Genomic DNA, 14,244 nt, shown 5'->3' on the forward strand with positions numbered 1-14,244 from the left:
CTTGTGTGAAAGTTTATTTTATTTATACTTTATAGGAAAAGATTGATCTGGTTGGGGTGGTGTTTTGGTTCTTTTTTTTAAGATAACAATGGACTTGAAGAACAGGAAAAAGAAAAAAGGCGTCTTGTGATCGAAAAGTTCCAAAAAGCACCATTTGAAGAAATTGCAGCACAATGTGAAACCAAAGTGAGTTTCTGAAAACTTTTACACAGCATTGAAGATATGAGTGTAAGCATTAATGGGAATGTGCTGGCTGAAGGTGATTTACACAGTCATGTCACTGCTGCTGTTACTTCTAAAGAAGTTCAGCTCTTTGTCCTCAGTTCTTGTTTCTACTGTTAATCAGTAGTGGGAGATTCCATTTATTTAAAGTGTGTTTTGATTGTTCCTAAACTATCTGAACAGGAGTGAAAATCTCATATACTCTTTATCTTAGTGTTTTCCTTGCTGTCTTTGAAATCTGGATTCACAACCCATTCCTATTTCATCCTTGATTAACAGGAACGGTATTTAATCCATTTTATATTTTGAATAACTAAATGTATTTGGATTTGTTAAACTACTATCTGCAACAGCAAGATTTGCTATGTAATTCTTTGCACTCCAAAACAGACTTACTCAATCTCTCATGCTTCTTCATGGCTCAGAATCCTTGCAGCAGTGAGAAAAGAAATCAAGACAGGAAGTGCTGCCAAGATTTGCTGTGTGGTGATGTGATACATTAATTTTAGCTCAGTTCAATGTATGGTAGTCAATAATTCAATTGTTTGGGTTGTTTTTTTAGGCAAACTTGCTTCATGATAGACTTGCACAGATCCTGGAACTCACCATTCGGTAAGGCTTTATGCAAGATGAAGATAATGAATGATAACTACATTATAAAGCAATTGTATCGACTTTCACGTGGTCACGTCAGAGTGCTCCTAAACACATGTAATAGATAGAATATAATTGACTTGAATGAATGTTGTGGTTTATACCCTAATAGAAATTTAGTTCCCACACAGCCACTGGCTCACTTCTCCTCAGTGGAATGGGGAAGAGATATGGAAAGGTAAAAGTGAGAAAACTCCTGGATTGGGATAAAGACAGTTTAATAGGTAAAACTAAAGCTGTGCACTCAAGTGAAGCAAAACAAGGAAATCATTCCCAGCTTCCCATGGGCAGGCAGGTGTTCAAGCATCTCCAGGACAGCAGTACTCCAGCACTATGGTAGCTTGGGAATGCAAATGCCATCACTCCAAACATTCTCATACTTCCTGCTTCTTCCCTTAAACGTGTTACTGCTGTACATGACATCATATGGTCTGAGATGTCCCTGGGGTCAGCTATCCCAGTTGTGTCCCCTCCCGACCTCTGTTCATCTAAAATTGTCACTTAGATTTTCTTGTTAGTATTTTGAATCTTTTAGATAGTGGAGAATATCCAGAACCCATGTCCTATTCTTAGAATATTTCTTAGAATATTCTTAGAATATTTCTGTGTATATCAGTAGTGTTGAAGAATGCTGTTGCTTTCCCATTGCTGTATCTGTTGGGAAAATAATTAGATACTGAACACCCAAAATAGTATATGTCATTATTATGGAGTCATGCACATCCATTGTGCAGTATAAATATTATCTGTTAGTCATGAAATGCAATTTCATAGTTCTGTAACATTAGTTACAGAAGCTGCTGATTTAGATCAGAGTACAAAATCCCCAAGGCATGACCATTTCATAAGAATTCCAGGAATAGGATAAAATACTGATGTTTGGGAGGGTAGGTTACTCTTGTTTCTCAGCTATTAGTTTATCAAGTTAAGAAAGCAGACCATGTAATTGTAAATTATGTCTATTGATTGTTCTTCTCACACAGTCCTCCACCTAGCCCCTCGGGAATGGTGACCATTACTGCTGGACATGCTCATTACCAATCTGTTCCAGTCTATGAGATGAAGTTTCCGGATCTTTGTGTGTATTAAGTGTCTTCTGAAGTCTGCTGGACGTTATTTAGATTAGAGTACAGTAGAAAGAACAAGATGAGTTTTCAAATGTTATTGTTTCTTTTATCTAAACTAACTTTAAAGTAATGATGGACATGAGCCAAATACAGGTTACTCAAGCCAAACTCATGAGACTGTCTTGAGTAGTTTATTTCTGTGATGTATTTGAAGTTAGTTTTCTTGTATCTCACGTTTCTTCATTTTTGTATTTGAGTACATGTAAAAGTCAGATTTAAAACTTGCCTTGCCATATAGGTGAATATTTCAGTTACTCTAGGAATTTATATTTCTGTAAATTCCTTAAATTTCAGGCATTGAAACTGACGAATCTGTTAAAGCTGTTTGTTTAGTCATTTGTTCGGGTTTTTTCCTCCTCTCCACCTCACTTATATATCCAAATAGAATGCTTTTGGCTTGCTTCCTCTTATTAAATGTAACCAGTGGAGCAGTACCTTAGCTCCCTTTTGTTCATGCTGTCATAGCTAGTCAACTTGTTTACTTTGAATAAAAGGAATAAAACAATGCCTTACAGGTGTTCAAGTACAGTAAATGAATTAATGGACACTTGTTAAGTATTCTTTTGGTGCATCATGTAACCTGCTTTTGAGATATAGACACTTAGTATATGTCCTACATTCCTCCCTAAAAGTTAACTGCAATGCATAAGAGAGGAGAAATCTCCTGAAGCACTGAATTGTGCAATATTTTTTCATGTCTTAAGGTGTATGGTTTACAAACTGTACTTTTGAAAGATGCAGTAAGATTTTACTGTCTGCTTTAGTATAAATACATAAGATCTATTTAGTATAGCAGAAAATAAACTGAGAGCATTTTAAATCATAAATACAGAAATTACAAATATATTCTATGAGATATTTCTCTGTAGTTTATTACAGCTTTTTAATAGTATTTTAGAAATAGAAAGAAAAAAATGGATGAAACTATTTAAAGATCAAGAATTTATTACATATGTTTTCAAGCAAAAAGCATTTTTAGAGATGCATCTGTGTGTTTGGTTGTGTTCCATTTCTCAAACCTTTCTAGAAATAAGAAAAATATGGTAATTTTCATAGGTTTATGTATCTGAGTATTCTATTCAAATGTAAATAAAGTAAAACTGATCCAGTAAATCACTGACCTTTTGATGCTAATTGTCAAGGCTGTCTTTATGACTCTAAATTCTGCAGGCAAAGAGAAAACAAACAGCTTTCATCGATGCTGTGAATAGAAAGTATGAAGTCCCTTAATCTATTTGAATCTGGCTGGAGCAACATAGAATCATAGAGTGGTGGGGATTGGAGGGGACTTCTAAAGATCATCTAGTCCAACTCCACTGCTACAGCAGGTCCACCTAGATCAGGTCACACAGGAATGTGTCAAGGTGAGTTTTGAAGACCTCCAGAGAAGGAGCCTCCACACCTTCCCTGGGCAGCCTGTGCCAGGGCTCCCTCAGCCTTAGCTGCGTTGAGTACTGAAAAATCCCTCAGTGAATAATATCCCACCTTTCCTGGGTAAGAGAGGAAAGATGTGTTATGAGCAGGACTGAGATGAGATTCTCCAAAGCAGTACCCATGACAAATGTGAATGAATATTCTCAAATATCTTTAATAAAGATATGACTTGGAAGTTAGCCAACACCTTAGGACAGTGATCAGGCCACAGAGAAAGTGATCCAACTCCAGTTGGCCCTGCTGTGAACAGGTGCTTGGTTTAGATGACCTTCAGAAGTCCCAACCTAAATTAATCTATGATTGCATAATTCTAAGCATTTAATAGTTATCAGGACAGCTGATTTGCTGATGAGCATTTGCAAACTCACTGAAAGAAACAAGTTTTTTTGAACTGTAGTATGGCACTGGACTACTTCCAAAAGCCTGATGTGACGTAACATCAGAGAAATATCAGCTACGTAAACCTATGAGATAACATGCTGAGACTTTCAGAAAGCATTCACCAAACTCAAAAGGTAATTGAGACCTTCTTTTCAGTTTAACAGTGCAATCACAGCTGTTAGTGGATGACGAAAACAGCCCCTTATCTACAGCATTCCGTTGTGATTTTTACTGCTGCGGCGTATCAGCCTGATCAGACCACAGTCTACACATAAATAGGACTCTAGCCTTTAGTTTTCACTTTTTGGTTTATTTTTTTCAGGTAAGATGTAATAGTTTTTTTGGCCTATATAAAGAGTGTAATTTTTTAAACAGTAAATCTAACCTAGGGCAACAAAGTAAAGCCACTTACCCACTCTGTCATTTTTTTTAAGAGTAACACTGTGCACTTTTGTACAAAAAGAAAATAAGGAGTCTAAGAAATAAAGAATGTACTTCTGTTTGCACTCTTGCAGTATGGAGACTGTGCTGTAAATACAGGATTGTTTCTGTGATTGAATTCTGTTGCATGAATGCTGCATGTGAAAAGAATTAGATTCAGCCTTTCATTCTTCAGTTCTGTGGATGAAGTATTTTTTCATTTCTGCTAATGGTGGATTTTCATGTTTCCAATGTTCCAATGAGTTTTATTTGGGAAATGCAGGTGTAGTGCAGGTCTTGTGCAGGGAATGAAAAGCTCGTGGCACTCTGTGTGTTCACGTGGTATTTAATTTCTTCCTTTCAGGAAATTCAGGGAGTCTGTAAGTTGATAATTGGTTCGCTCTGACCTTTCTAGACAACTGGGAGAGGGAGTGACTGTGTTATGGTAGCTATTGTTAGATGTAGCTAATGAATGAAACCAAATGAATTAAGAATGCTGTTGTACAGTATAAAGCTGCTTTGTTTCACTTACCTCTTTATGTTCTTAAGCCAAGTCACAGAACTTAAAGCTCCATATGCATATTGGCCCTGTGTTATCTGCAACACTTTTGAATATTGTCACAATGGTTCTAAATTGGCCTTCAGCTGTTTAAATGTGTTCCAGCTTTTGCTTTGGGTTCTCTTCCCTGTTATGTCATTTTGAAAAATTACAGTAGTGGGCCACTTGAAAGTAAATTGAATCCGTGTTCATTTCAAAAGATCGAACTAGCCTGTTGTCCCAGGTCAGACAGAGTAGGGTTAATTCATCTGTTGTTCTGATGGCCATATATTCTGTACTGTACATAACAAACCAGTTTCAATAAATGTAAGAACACACTGTGCAATCTATATTTAAGCAATAAAATAAACCAAAATTTAAAATTAGTCTTTTTTAAGGTGTCAGTTTTTATTGCTCACAACTGAAATGTCAAGGATGTCATTTTTTGGTGTTTAAAACGGGCCTCATTTTCGACACCTTACAGCATTGCAGCATTACATTACCATTGCTTTTACTTATGGTTAAACCATTGCTATTACTAAGACCACCAAAATTTGAGACTGCAACAACACAAAAATCATTTCCTAATAGCAAATAAGCTTCAAGACAATAAAGAAGCCATGCTTTCCAGGCCTGCCTCCCTGGTTAGAAAGCACAGCACGTTTCTAGATTCAGTTTCAAGGAAGAAAGTTGTCAGCATGTGTGAACGTATATGTAGATCTGTACACAGCTCGTCCCTAGGTAGCAGTTCTCAAACACTGATGCCATCTAACAGGGCTGAGGCTTATACTGCTGTTTGTTACTCGTTTTATTGGTAGCATTCATTTATTTAAATGGATTTAATAGTGCACTCTGAAAGAAGTGGGAACAAGTCTGTTTTTATACTTCGAAGATGAGACCTTCTCTAGCTCACATGAGCTATATACTAATATAGAGGAATATATTGTCATTGTCTTTTCACTTGCTTCTCTGTTCCTATTTTTTTCAGATTTATTTAAAAACTTTTAGTGTTGAAATTCTTCCTGAAGTAACAGATCCTGGAAAAAAACCCTGAAGGCAATACTGACAAGATTGCCCAAGTAACAGATTATTTATATTGTTACTTGATCAATGGGCAATGATGCATCTCCATCTCTGCAATCAAAAAATTCAGCATATTTCTGAGTGCCTACATGCCTGTGTTATTTGCATAACTATGAATGCAGTACTAGTTTCTAACAATTGGCAGAAAGGACAGGTATTTATATGAAGTGTGTATTTTAAGTGCAAGCTTCAGAGCAGAAGGCACAGCTGTTGTCAGTCAGAGAAATGAGCTTGTGCTAGTTTTAAGCAGCAATGCACTTAATTCATTTATTTAAAGAGCAATTTTTCCCATTTCGGCTATTTTCTTCCCATTTTTTATTTATAAATGCTGTTAAATATAAAGTAGTTTTTCATCACTATGGTAAAAGGCTGATAAAAGTTCCAATTCTGAAGCAAGTAAAAGTATCAGCATAATCTGATCCTCAGCACTGGACAAAAATGGGCATTTTGCAGAGTTGTAGCATTTTGGTGAAGTGCTGAAATTCCCTCTTTCTATACAGCATCCTGTGGGGTGCTGGGGAAGTTAGTTAAAATCTTGTCTGCAGACAATTTCTCACATCACTTGGCTGTCTTCTCTTCCTTCCCTTAACAAAAGACCTCTTTGTTCTGTTTTTTAGGGTGTTTTTTTACTAATGCTAATGGTGCAGCCACTGTAGGCAATGGGATTCATGGGGCTAAGTACACTTTAGGATTTGGTTTTGATTATGGGGGTTTTTTTGGTGTGTTGTTTTGCTTTTTTCTGCAGTGCTTTAATCCTTGGTAGTTTTAATGGAGGAAAAATACTAAATGGGAAGTACTCCCTGCAGGAGTTTTATATCACGTAAGCTGCTCATCCAAGAAGATTCACTGATCTTTTCACCTGCTGTTCCCACAACATTCAGTTTGTACCAGGAGATCAGATGATATGGTTTAGTGAACTGCTTCATGGTATGGAAAGGCATGGGTAGGATCTCTGTATCCAGCATTAGGATACAGTCATTGACCTGTAAGGAACACTTTTATGACAAGGTGCAACCCTGTAGGTCAGCCTTACAGAGAGAAGAAATCCAGACCTTTCAGAGCAGCTGAATTCCTAGAACGTTTGTAGCAGTGGTCTTTATTCTAAGAAATGCTGGTGAATCATAGAGTAGTTTGAGTTAGAAGAGACTTTGAATGGTCGTCCAGTCCTGCAATGAGCAGAGACATCTTGAACTCAAATCATGTTGCACAGAGCCACATCCAACTTGACCTTGAATGTTTCCAGGTATGGGGCATCTACCAACTCTGTGGGCAACCTGCTTTAGTGTTCACTATCCTCTAGTCTGAATCTGCCCTGGTTTAATTTAAAACCATCACCTCTTGTCCTATCACAACAGGCCTTATTAAAAAGTCTGTTCTGATATTTCTTGTAAACCCCTTTATAAGTCTCCCTGGAGCCTTCTCTTCTTCAGGCTGAACAACCACAACTCTCTCAACTTGTCCTGTAAGAAGTGCTGTTCCAGCCCTCTGACCATTCTTGTGGCCTCCTCTTGACTTGCTCCAACAGGTCCATGTCTTTGCAGTACTGAGGGCCCCAGAGCTTGATGCAGCACTGCAGATGGAGTCTCACTAGAGCAGAGGGGCAGAATCCCCTCCCTTGACCTACTGCCAACACTGCTGTGGATATAGCCCAAGATACAGTTGTCTGTCTGAGAGCACATTGCCAGCTTATGTCCAGCTTTTCATTCACTAGTATTCCCAAATCCCTCTCCACAATGCTACTCTCAGTCCATTTATCCCCCAGCCTGTGCTGATACCAGGAGTTGCCCCAACTCATGTACAGGACCTTGCACTTGGCCTTGTTGAACCTCATGAGGTTCACATGGGTCCACTTCTTGGGCTTGTCCAGGCCTTCCTAGGGAGTGAGATACGGCACTAGGGATCAAAGATGCAGTCAAAAAGTGTAAGGCAAAAGTTAAAGCCAATGTGATTCAACTGAGTAAAAGAGTGGGAATCACCCACTCAAAGATCCCATGAGCCATGTACACACAGCAGTCAGTTGTGGCAGGTCAGCAGATGAAAGGTCAACCAAATTAAAATTATGAGGTTGCTTCTGATCAAGAAGTCATACCTTTACTTGGTGTTAGACATGCTTACAGAGAAGTCCCCTATTAGTATGGGTTTGGTTTTGCTCAGAGAAAACAGGGAAATATCAATAATCCCATTGAATAAGATGTGACATGTCATTTGGGTCAAAGTCACCTTTTGGGTTTCAGCTGTGTGTTTGTACTGTTGTGTGCAACAGCTGAAATTCAATGAGAAAGACATAAAGATTATACCTTTGTGTGCATCTTTTGTATGAAAGCATCAGGTTGTTGCTGTTGACTTTGACCATCATTGAGGGGGTTTTGTTGTTCAGCTTTACCAAGTTCTAGTTAATCTTATTTCTTGTGGCAATATTTTATGATCAAAGCATAGTCTAAATTAGCACCTTACCAAGTAAAAAGATGTACCTATTATCTTATATTGCTGTTGTCTAATAACTGGTGAATCTTAGGAGTGGTGAATTGGAGAAGGAGGGGAAGCAAACAAACTTGGTTTCAGTGAAAAGCTAAAAGTATTATTCCAGCTTTACATTGCATACTTCCAAATACATCAGTTTTAGTGGGCCCCAGGAAGCAGAGCCTTTACATTTATTCCATTTAGCATCCTGAAATCTCTCCAAACTGAAGAGGAGCATGCATAGTACACAGCTTTGGGGCAAGGAATGGGCCTTCTACTGTCATCATCCAATCAACCAGCAGAAAATTGCAATTAGGTAGGATGGGAATTACATTTTCATGTGATTACCTTAGCTTTTCTTCTGGGTGTTTCCTTCTAAGCTCAGTAAAGGAAGAATGTCTGCAAAAGAAGCTGAAGTAGTTGCAGATTGGTTTAATTAAAAACGTGAAGTACTTAGCCACCGTCCACAAGATCCAGCCTGAACCAACTACGCAGTTAGCAAAAATCAGTCTTTGATCAGAACAGGTTTTATATAGAAATCAGATGAAATTACATAGAGTACTGTCAAATAATTCCTTCAGGTAATATCTGACCTAAGCAGATGATCCATTGTGCTAACTTCACTATGGTAAGTAGTTAGAGAGCCTAGCATTTAACACCTAGACTATGATTACATCATTTGTGTGCTGGGGAGTGTAAAGCAGCATGTAGAATGCTAAGAAGCAGTAAGGTACACAATGGCTGGCTGTGAAAGCCTGGATGGGGTGTCTGAAGCTCGTGGTGGTTGGTTATCTGCCTTCACCTTGCACAATTCTGGGGTTTCCAGGCGGACGGTTTGCTCTTGGTCCTGCACCCCGCCGTGCACCTTCCTCCTCGCTACTCTCCTCAGAGCTGGAAATCCCAGGGCCTGCTTCTGGGCCTGTTGAAGGCCTTTCAAAAGGGTCACTCTGACATGAGACTTTCCTCTCTTGGCACTCCTGCCTGTGTGGAAACTTGAGGCTTTCATTGAAGAAGGCAGAGGCCATGCACTCGGCTGCTGCCTTATCACAAGCACATAGCAGTTTCTCACATATGCTCCAACCAATACCTTAAAAAGAAGTTTCAGAGTTAATATCTGAAAGCAGTTAAAAGTAGTCAATATGTAATATGCCATGGGTAGATGAGCTTTTGAAAATAGGCTTTTCAAATCTGCCTTGAGATTTTATCACCAACTTCACCCTTAATCATCTAAATATAAGCCTGACAGCAAGGTGCTGGGCAGCTGAAGGTCCAACTGGCTGCAGTTGAACTTGTGAATGTAAAGACACCAACAGCTGACTTCTGTCTCCATTCATAACTTGAATGTCATTTTCTCAGCCTGACCTGGTCACATCATAACCAAGGTATAATGACCTTTATCTCAACTGGGAAAAAAACTCAGCTTTATAGTAATCATTGCTAACATTCTGCAAACCAAATGCTTCTATCTCCATCCTCAGGTTTAGCAGCTCACAGGCATGGTGGCATTCAGGCTGCAGTGCTTTGAGACTGTCATCAGGACATGAGGAATTGCTTGTTGCACAAACTTACACTGTGGCTTATGATCAGAACATACAACTTCAGATCTTGAACTTCTTTCTGCAGGACATCCAAGTTTCTTAACTTGTTCTATGCAACAGTGATGAGAGAAGCAGCACCTAAGATAAATGGTAGATGTCAATGAAAACACTGACTCTCCCTGCATAGAATCATAGAATGGTAGGGTTGGAAGGGACCTTTAGAGATCATCTAGTCAAACCCCCCTGCAGAAGCATCACAAGGTACTCACAATCATTCCGTCTCTCTCTTTTCAGTGACCGTTAAAACTAAGAAATTTTAGTTTTCATATCATGGGGGGAAAAAAAAAGTCCATAAACAGAAGGAAAACTATTCCTACTCAAACTGTCCCTACTCTCCTCCTATTCCTACTCACACTACCTCCTTCCTCATTTAGTGCCCTATGTTTAACAGTGGTGTATTTTTTAGGTGTTTTAATGCATGCAATTAGAGTTGTAACTGTGACCACTCCTCTGTGAGAAGTATCTTCAACTGTTCAAGTATTATTGGCTGAAAATCTGAAAACTGCATCATGACAGCCAGAGCCTTGACTCACCTTTGTCCAGTCTATAATATGCAGTATGGCTTATTTGTGTGCAAGTGTAGGAAAGCTGTGTGCTAAATTCTGTACTTGGGTCTGATGTGGCCACAGCTATTAAGAACTTCCACATAGGGGGAGATTTTTAGCTGTGAATGCAACACTCTCAGAGGAAATTTCCTTGGTGGAATTCTCTGTGTTGCTTCATCATTCCTTCCCTTTGCCAGCCACGCTGTGACAGCCCACAGTCTCTTGGCAGTAACTCAGTGCTTCACTCAACTTCTCTCTTCTGAGGGACAGGGGGGCACTGGTGTATGTTAAGTCTGCTTGTCATAAATCACTTAGCAAACCACCTCTTAGCAAAGTTTCACAGCAACCCTTAACCTCATCTCTTTGAACATACTCTTCCTTCTGCTCTACTATCTCTTACTGTTCTCTTTTGGGTGTGGTGAATAGGTTGAGAGAGGTTCTCCACTGCCCTTATTCTGCCCTCGTGAGACCACATCTTGACTCTTGTGTCCAGTTCTGGGCCCCTCAGTTCAAGAAGGACAGAGAGCTGCTTGAGAGTGTTCAGCTCAGGGACACAGAGATGATGGAGTGGAGCCTCTCCCTTATGATGAAAGGCTGAGGGAGCTGGGGCTCTTCAGCTTGGAGGAGACTGTGGAGTGACCTCATTAGTGTTTACAAATATGTAAAGGGTGAGTGTTAGGAGGATGGAGCCAGGCTGTTCTTAGTGATGGCCGGTGATAGGAAAAGGGGCAACAGGTACAAGCTGGAACATAAGAGGTTCCAAAGAAACACAAGGAAGAACTTCTTCCCTGGGAGTGTGATGGAGCACTGGAAGGAGCTGCCCAGATGGGTTGTGGAGTCTCCTTCTCTGGAGACATTCCAACCCCACCTGGATGAGTTCCTGTGTGACCTACTCTAGGTTGTCCTGCTCTGGCAGGAGGGTTGGACTAGATGATCTTTTGAGGTCCCTTCCAACACTTAAGATTCTATGATTCTTATTTTAATTAAGTCCGCTTCAAAACATTGATGTTATCCAAGGCCCAACAAAGGCAGTGTTGTCCACAGGCACCCCAATATTATCCGCAGGTACTGGCAGATCACAGAAGAGCCCACACCTGTCCAGTGCATCACTAGGAGAACCTCTTCCTTCTTGGCCACAGTAGCAACCATAAGACTCAAATTCCTCTGGGCATCGCTCAGTTAAACAGAACAACATCTGTCCCAGCTGGGGCAGTTCCCTCTTCACTCTTCCATTTCCTCTCTCTTGCAGGAAGGTTAATCGCTCACATACTATCAGGTAAAAAATAAAAAGTGTTATTTGACACATTTTCAGTGGTTGAAGGGTCTCTTGTGATGACAGAAGTATTTTCAGAGCTATTAGAAAATTTTAAAGACAACATTTTGCTACTTCTAAGTTACTGCTCCAGCCCATTAACTATGGCTTTTAGAACATTCCTGAGCAAGACAACCAAAGTGGGAGGGGAAAATATTTAAAGGGCAGAGAGATCCCTGTGAGGATATAAATTACTAATCAAACTAGATGGCAATGAGAATACTTTACAATTCTTTGTAATCCCACAGTTGATTTGTTTTTCTCTTAGAATACTCAAACCTAGCTGAGTATTAGTAGTTTCTCTCTTGCCTAAATCAGAAAATAGAGTCCTAACCTCTTGTGCTTGCACAGTGATAGCTGGGGAATGGCTATGCTGTGCTGGAAGAAACAACTTTTGTCCATTTGAAATGCAGTTCCATTCAAGCTGTGATGCCCTCAGCCCAAATGTAGGAGCTACTGTCCTGATGATTACTGTCCCACCAAGGTTTTGGCACCACTGTGTCCCAACCCTAATGCCTCTCTATCTTCCCCCACTGAGGAACAACTGATATTATGGAAGATTTGAAAGCAGATTGTGTTCCATATCAGAAAAAACTGTCAAGGGGGCCTATTTGGAGACTTTGTCAGGGAAAGGACTTGGAGGGGCTGATGGCTGGATTGCAGGAGAGAGAGGGAAGGCTTCTGTTCCCTATACAGACTCCTTGCTCCCATGAGTAGTCACATCTTCCCTTCTGCAGCTCTGCTTCTTCCAGGGACAGCCCTGAGTTACTTCCTCCAGTAGGAAATGCTGCCCCTGTGCTTGCTGAGGTATTTTCTTAGTCATATTAAGTCACCAACAATGAACCCCAAGTTCAAGCACTGACACACACTAAAAGGTGATATTTTACTATCAGATTTTCCAGTTTGATGAAGGGTGAGGTGGATTCTTTATATATGGTCTTCTCCAGTTTTGATACTGCTTCTGTCCATTGGGAAGCCTAACAAGATGGATGAGACAGTCCCTAAGTGGAGTTGCATTAGTGACATATCTGAAATGTCTGGGGAACTCTGAAATCTGAGCAGGAGCTGGAACGGAATCGAGCTCAGTAAACATTTCCGCTTGCTTTCCATTTTAGGCAGTAATTTCATCACAGCTTTGAATTAATCTATTTTACAAGCAGCAGAAACATTAAAAGGAACTTCCTTGCTCCTCACTCTGACCTCTTGCCAAAATCTTTTTCTCGCCCTTTCTGATTCTGTTCTGTACGAAAAATGTTACTTATAACTCAATCCTAAATAGTTTTTGAGTTAATGACAGCACATTGGTGGAAGAGGTTAAACAGTTGGAAGCTCTTGCAAATGACTTCATCTCCTGTTGTTCTTAGAAATACCAGTACGTATGTGCTTATCTAAATGGTTTAGAGCAACTATATGTATTACATACATATACCTTTGAAAATAGCTCAACATTTCATTAGATAAAACTGAGAAAAATACCTTCATTTACCTTTTCCTGCAGGTTCACTGGGTCCCCTGTCAGACAGTGCCAGTCCCAGAGCTATTCCAGAAGAAGCTGTACTCTGGCCACCTCTTGCAGGGCTTGTCTCTGGAGGTGACATAGGCATAGGTTAGACCTGCAAAAGTAGAATTAGCTCTTCTTTCAGTAAAGTGTCCAAAAGTGCATTTTCTGAACCATGATCAATTGTCTATCTTCTAACATGTCTTTAATTCATAGTTGGAAGAGTGTTCATTAGTCGTGGGTTAAGCTTTCTCTGGGAGTGTTTGACAGGGAGCTGCCCTTTTCAGAGTACTCAGCATTGTGCACCCTGTATTATACATAATCTGTCTAGATTTAGGGAGAAAATAATGTTATTCTACATATCTATGAGAACTCCTGAAACCTCAGATAGCTGTGAACAGGAGTAGGGAAGTACTATAAGTTAGTAAGTGTAATTCAGTTTTCACTTGCCTTGTTCTTTTGTCCTTGCAGATGTGCCTGCAGGAATCTTCTCAGTGGGGACAGTTTTGACTTGTATTGAGTTAATACCTCCTGGGAGTAAGGCTGGGGAAGTGGTTGTTTCTTCTACTGGGATCACTGCTTCCATTAATTCATCCTTTTCTGAAAAATTAGAAAGAGGAAAACAGAAGACATGGAAAAGAGGAACAGAGGAACCTCATAAGATTCTGGAAGGATAAGTGCAGAGTGCTGCACTTTGGCAGGAACAACCCCACGCACCAGGACAGGCTGGGGATTGACCTGTTGGAAAGCAGCTCTGCAGAGAGAAACCTGGGAGTGCTGGTTGATAATAAACTGACCATGACCAGCAATGTGCCCTCGTGGGCAAGAAGGCCAATGGCATCCTGGGATGCATCAAGAAGAGTGTGGCCAGCAGGTCAAGGGAGGTTCTGCTCCCCCTCTCCTCTGCCCTGGTGAGGCCTCATCTGGAGTCCTGTGTCCAGTTCTGGGCTCCTCAGCTCAAGAGGGACAGGG

General features: G+C 40.2%; 1 protein-coding gene across 8 annotated transcripts in view; it reads left to right on the plus strand.

Moving 5' to 3' along the window:
* EFR3A (EFR3 homolog A) overlaps positions 1-5,162 on the plus strand; it is an 80,955-nt gene extending 75,793 nt beyond the window's left edge. For 7 of the 8 annotated variants that reach the window (XM_061995244.1, XM_061995248.1, XM_061995251.1 and 4 more), the window contains 3 exons: positions 83-186; positions 785-834; positions 1,860-2,115. In XM_061995244.1, coding sequence (XP_061851228.1) covers positions 83-186; positions 785-834; positions 1,860-1,965 — 260 coding nt within the window. In that variant the 3' untranslated portion in view covers positions 1,966-2,115. Of the gene's footprint in view, positions 1-82; positions 187-784; positions 835-1,859; positions 2,116-3,974 lie in introns of those variants that run through there. The other variant, XM_061995249.1, reaches the window with a different exon arrangement.
* The last annotated feature ends 9,082 nt before the right edge of the window (positions 5,163-14,244 follow it).

The sequence above is a fragment of the Colius striatus genome, chromosome 4 (assembly GCF_028858725.1).
Source record: "Colius striatus isolate bColStr4 chromosome 4, bColStr4.1.hap1, whole genome shotgun sequence".
In the NCBI taxonomy this organism is placed as follows: domain Eukaryota; kingdom Metazoa; phylum Chordata; class Aves; order Coliiformes; family Coliidae; genus Colius; species Colius striatus.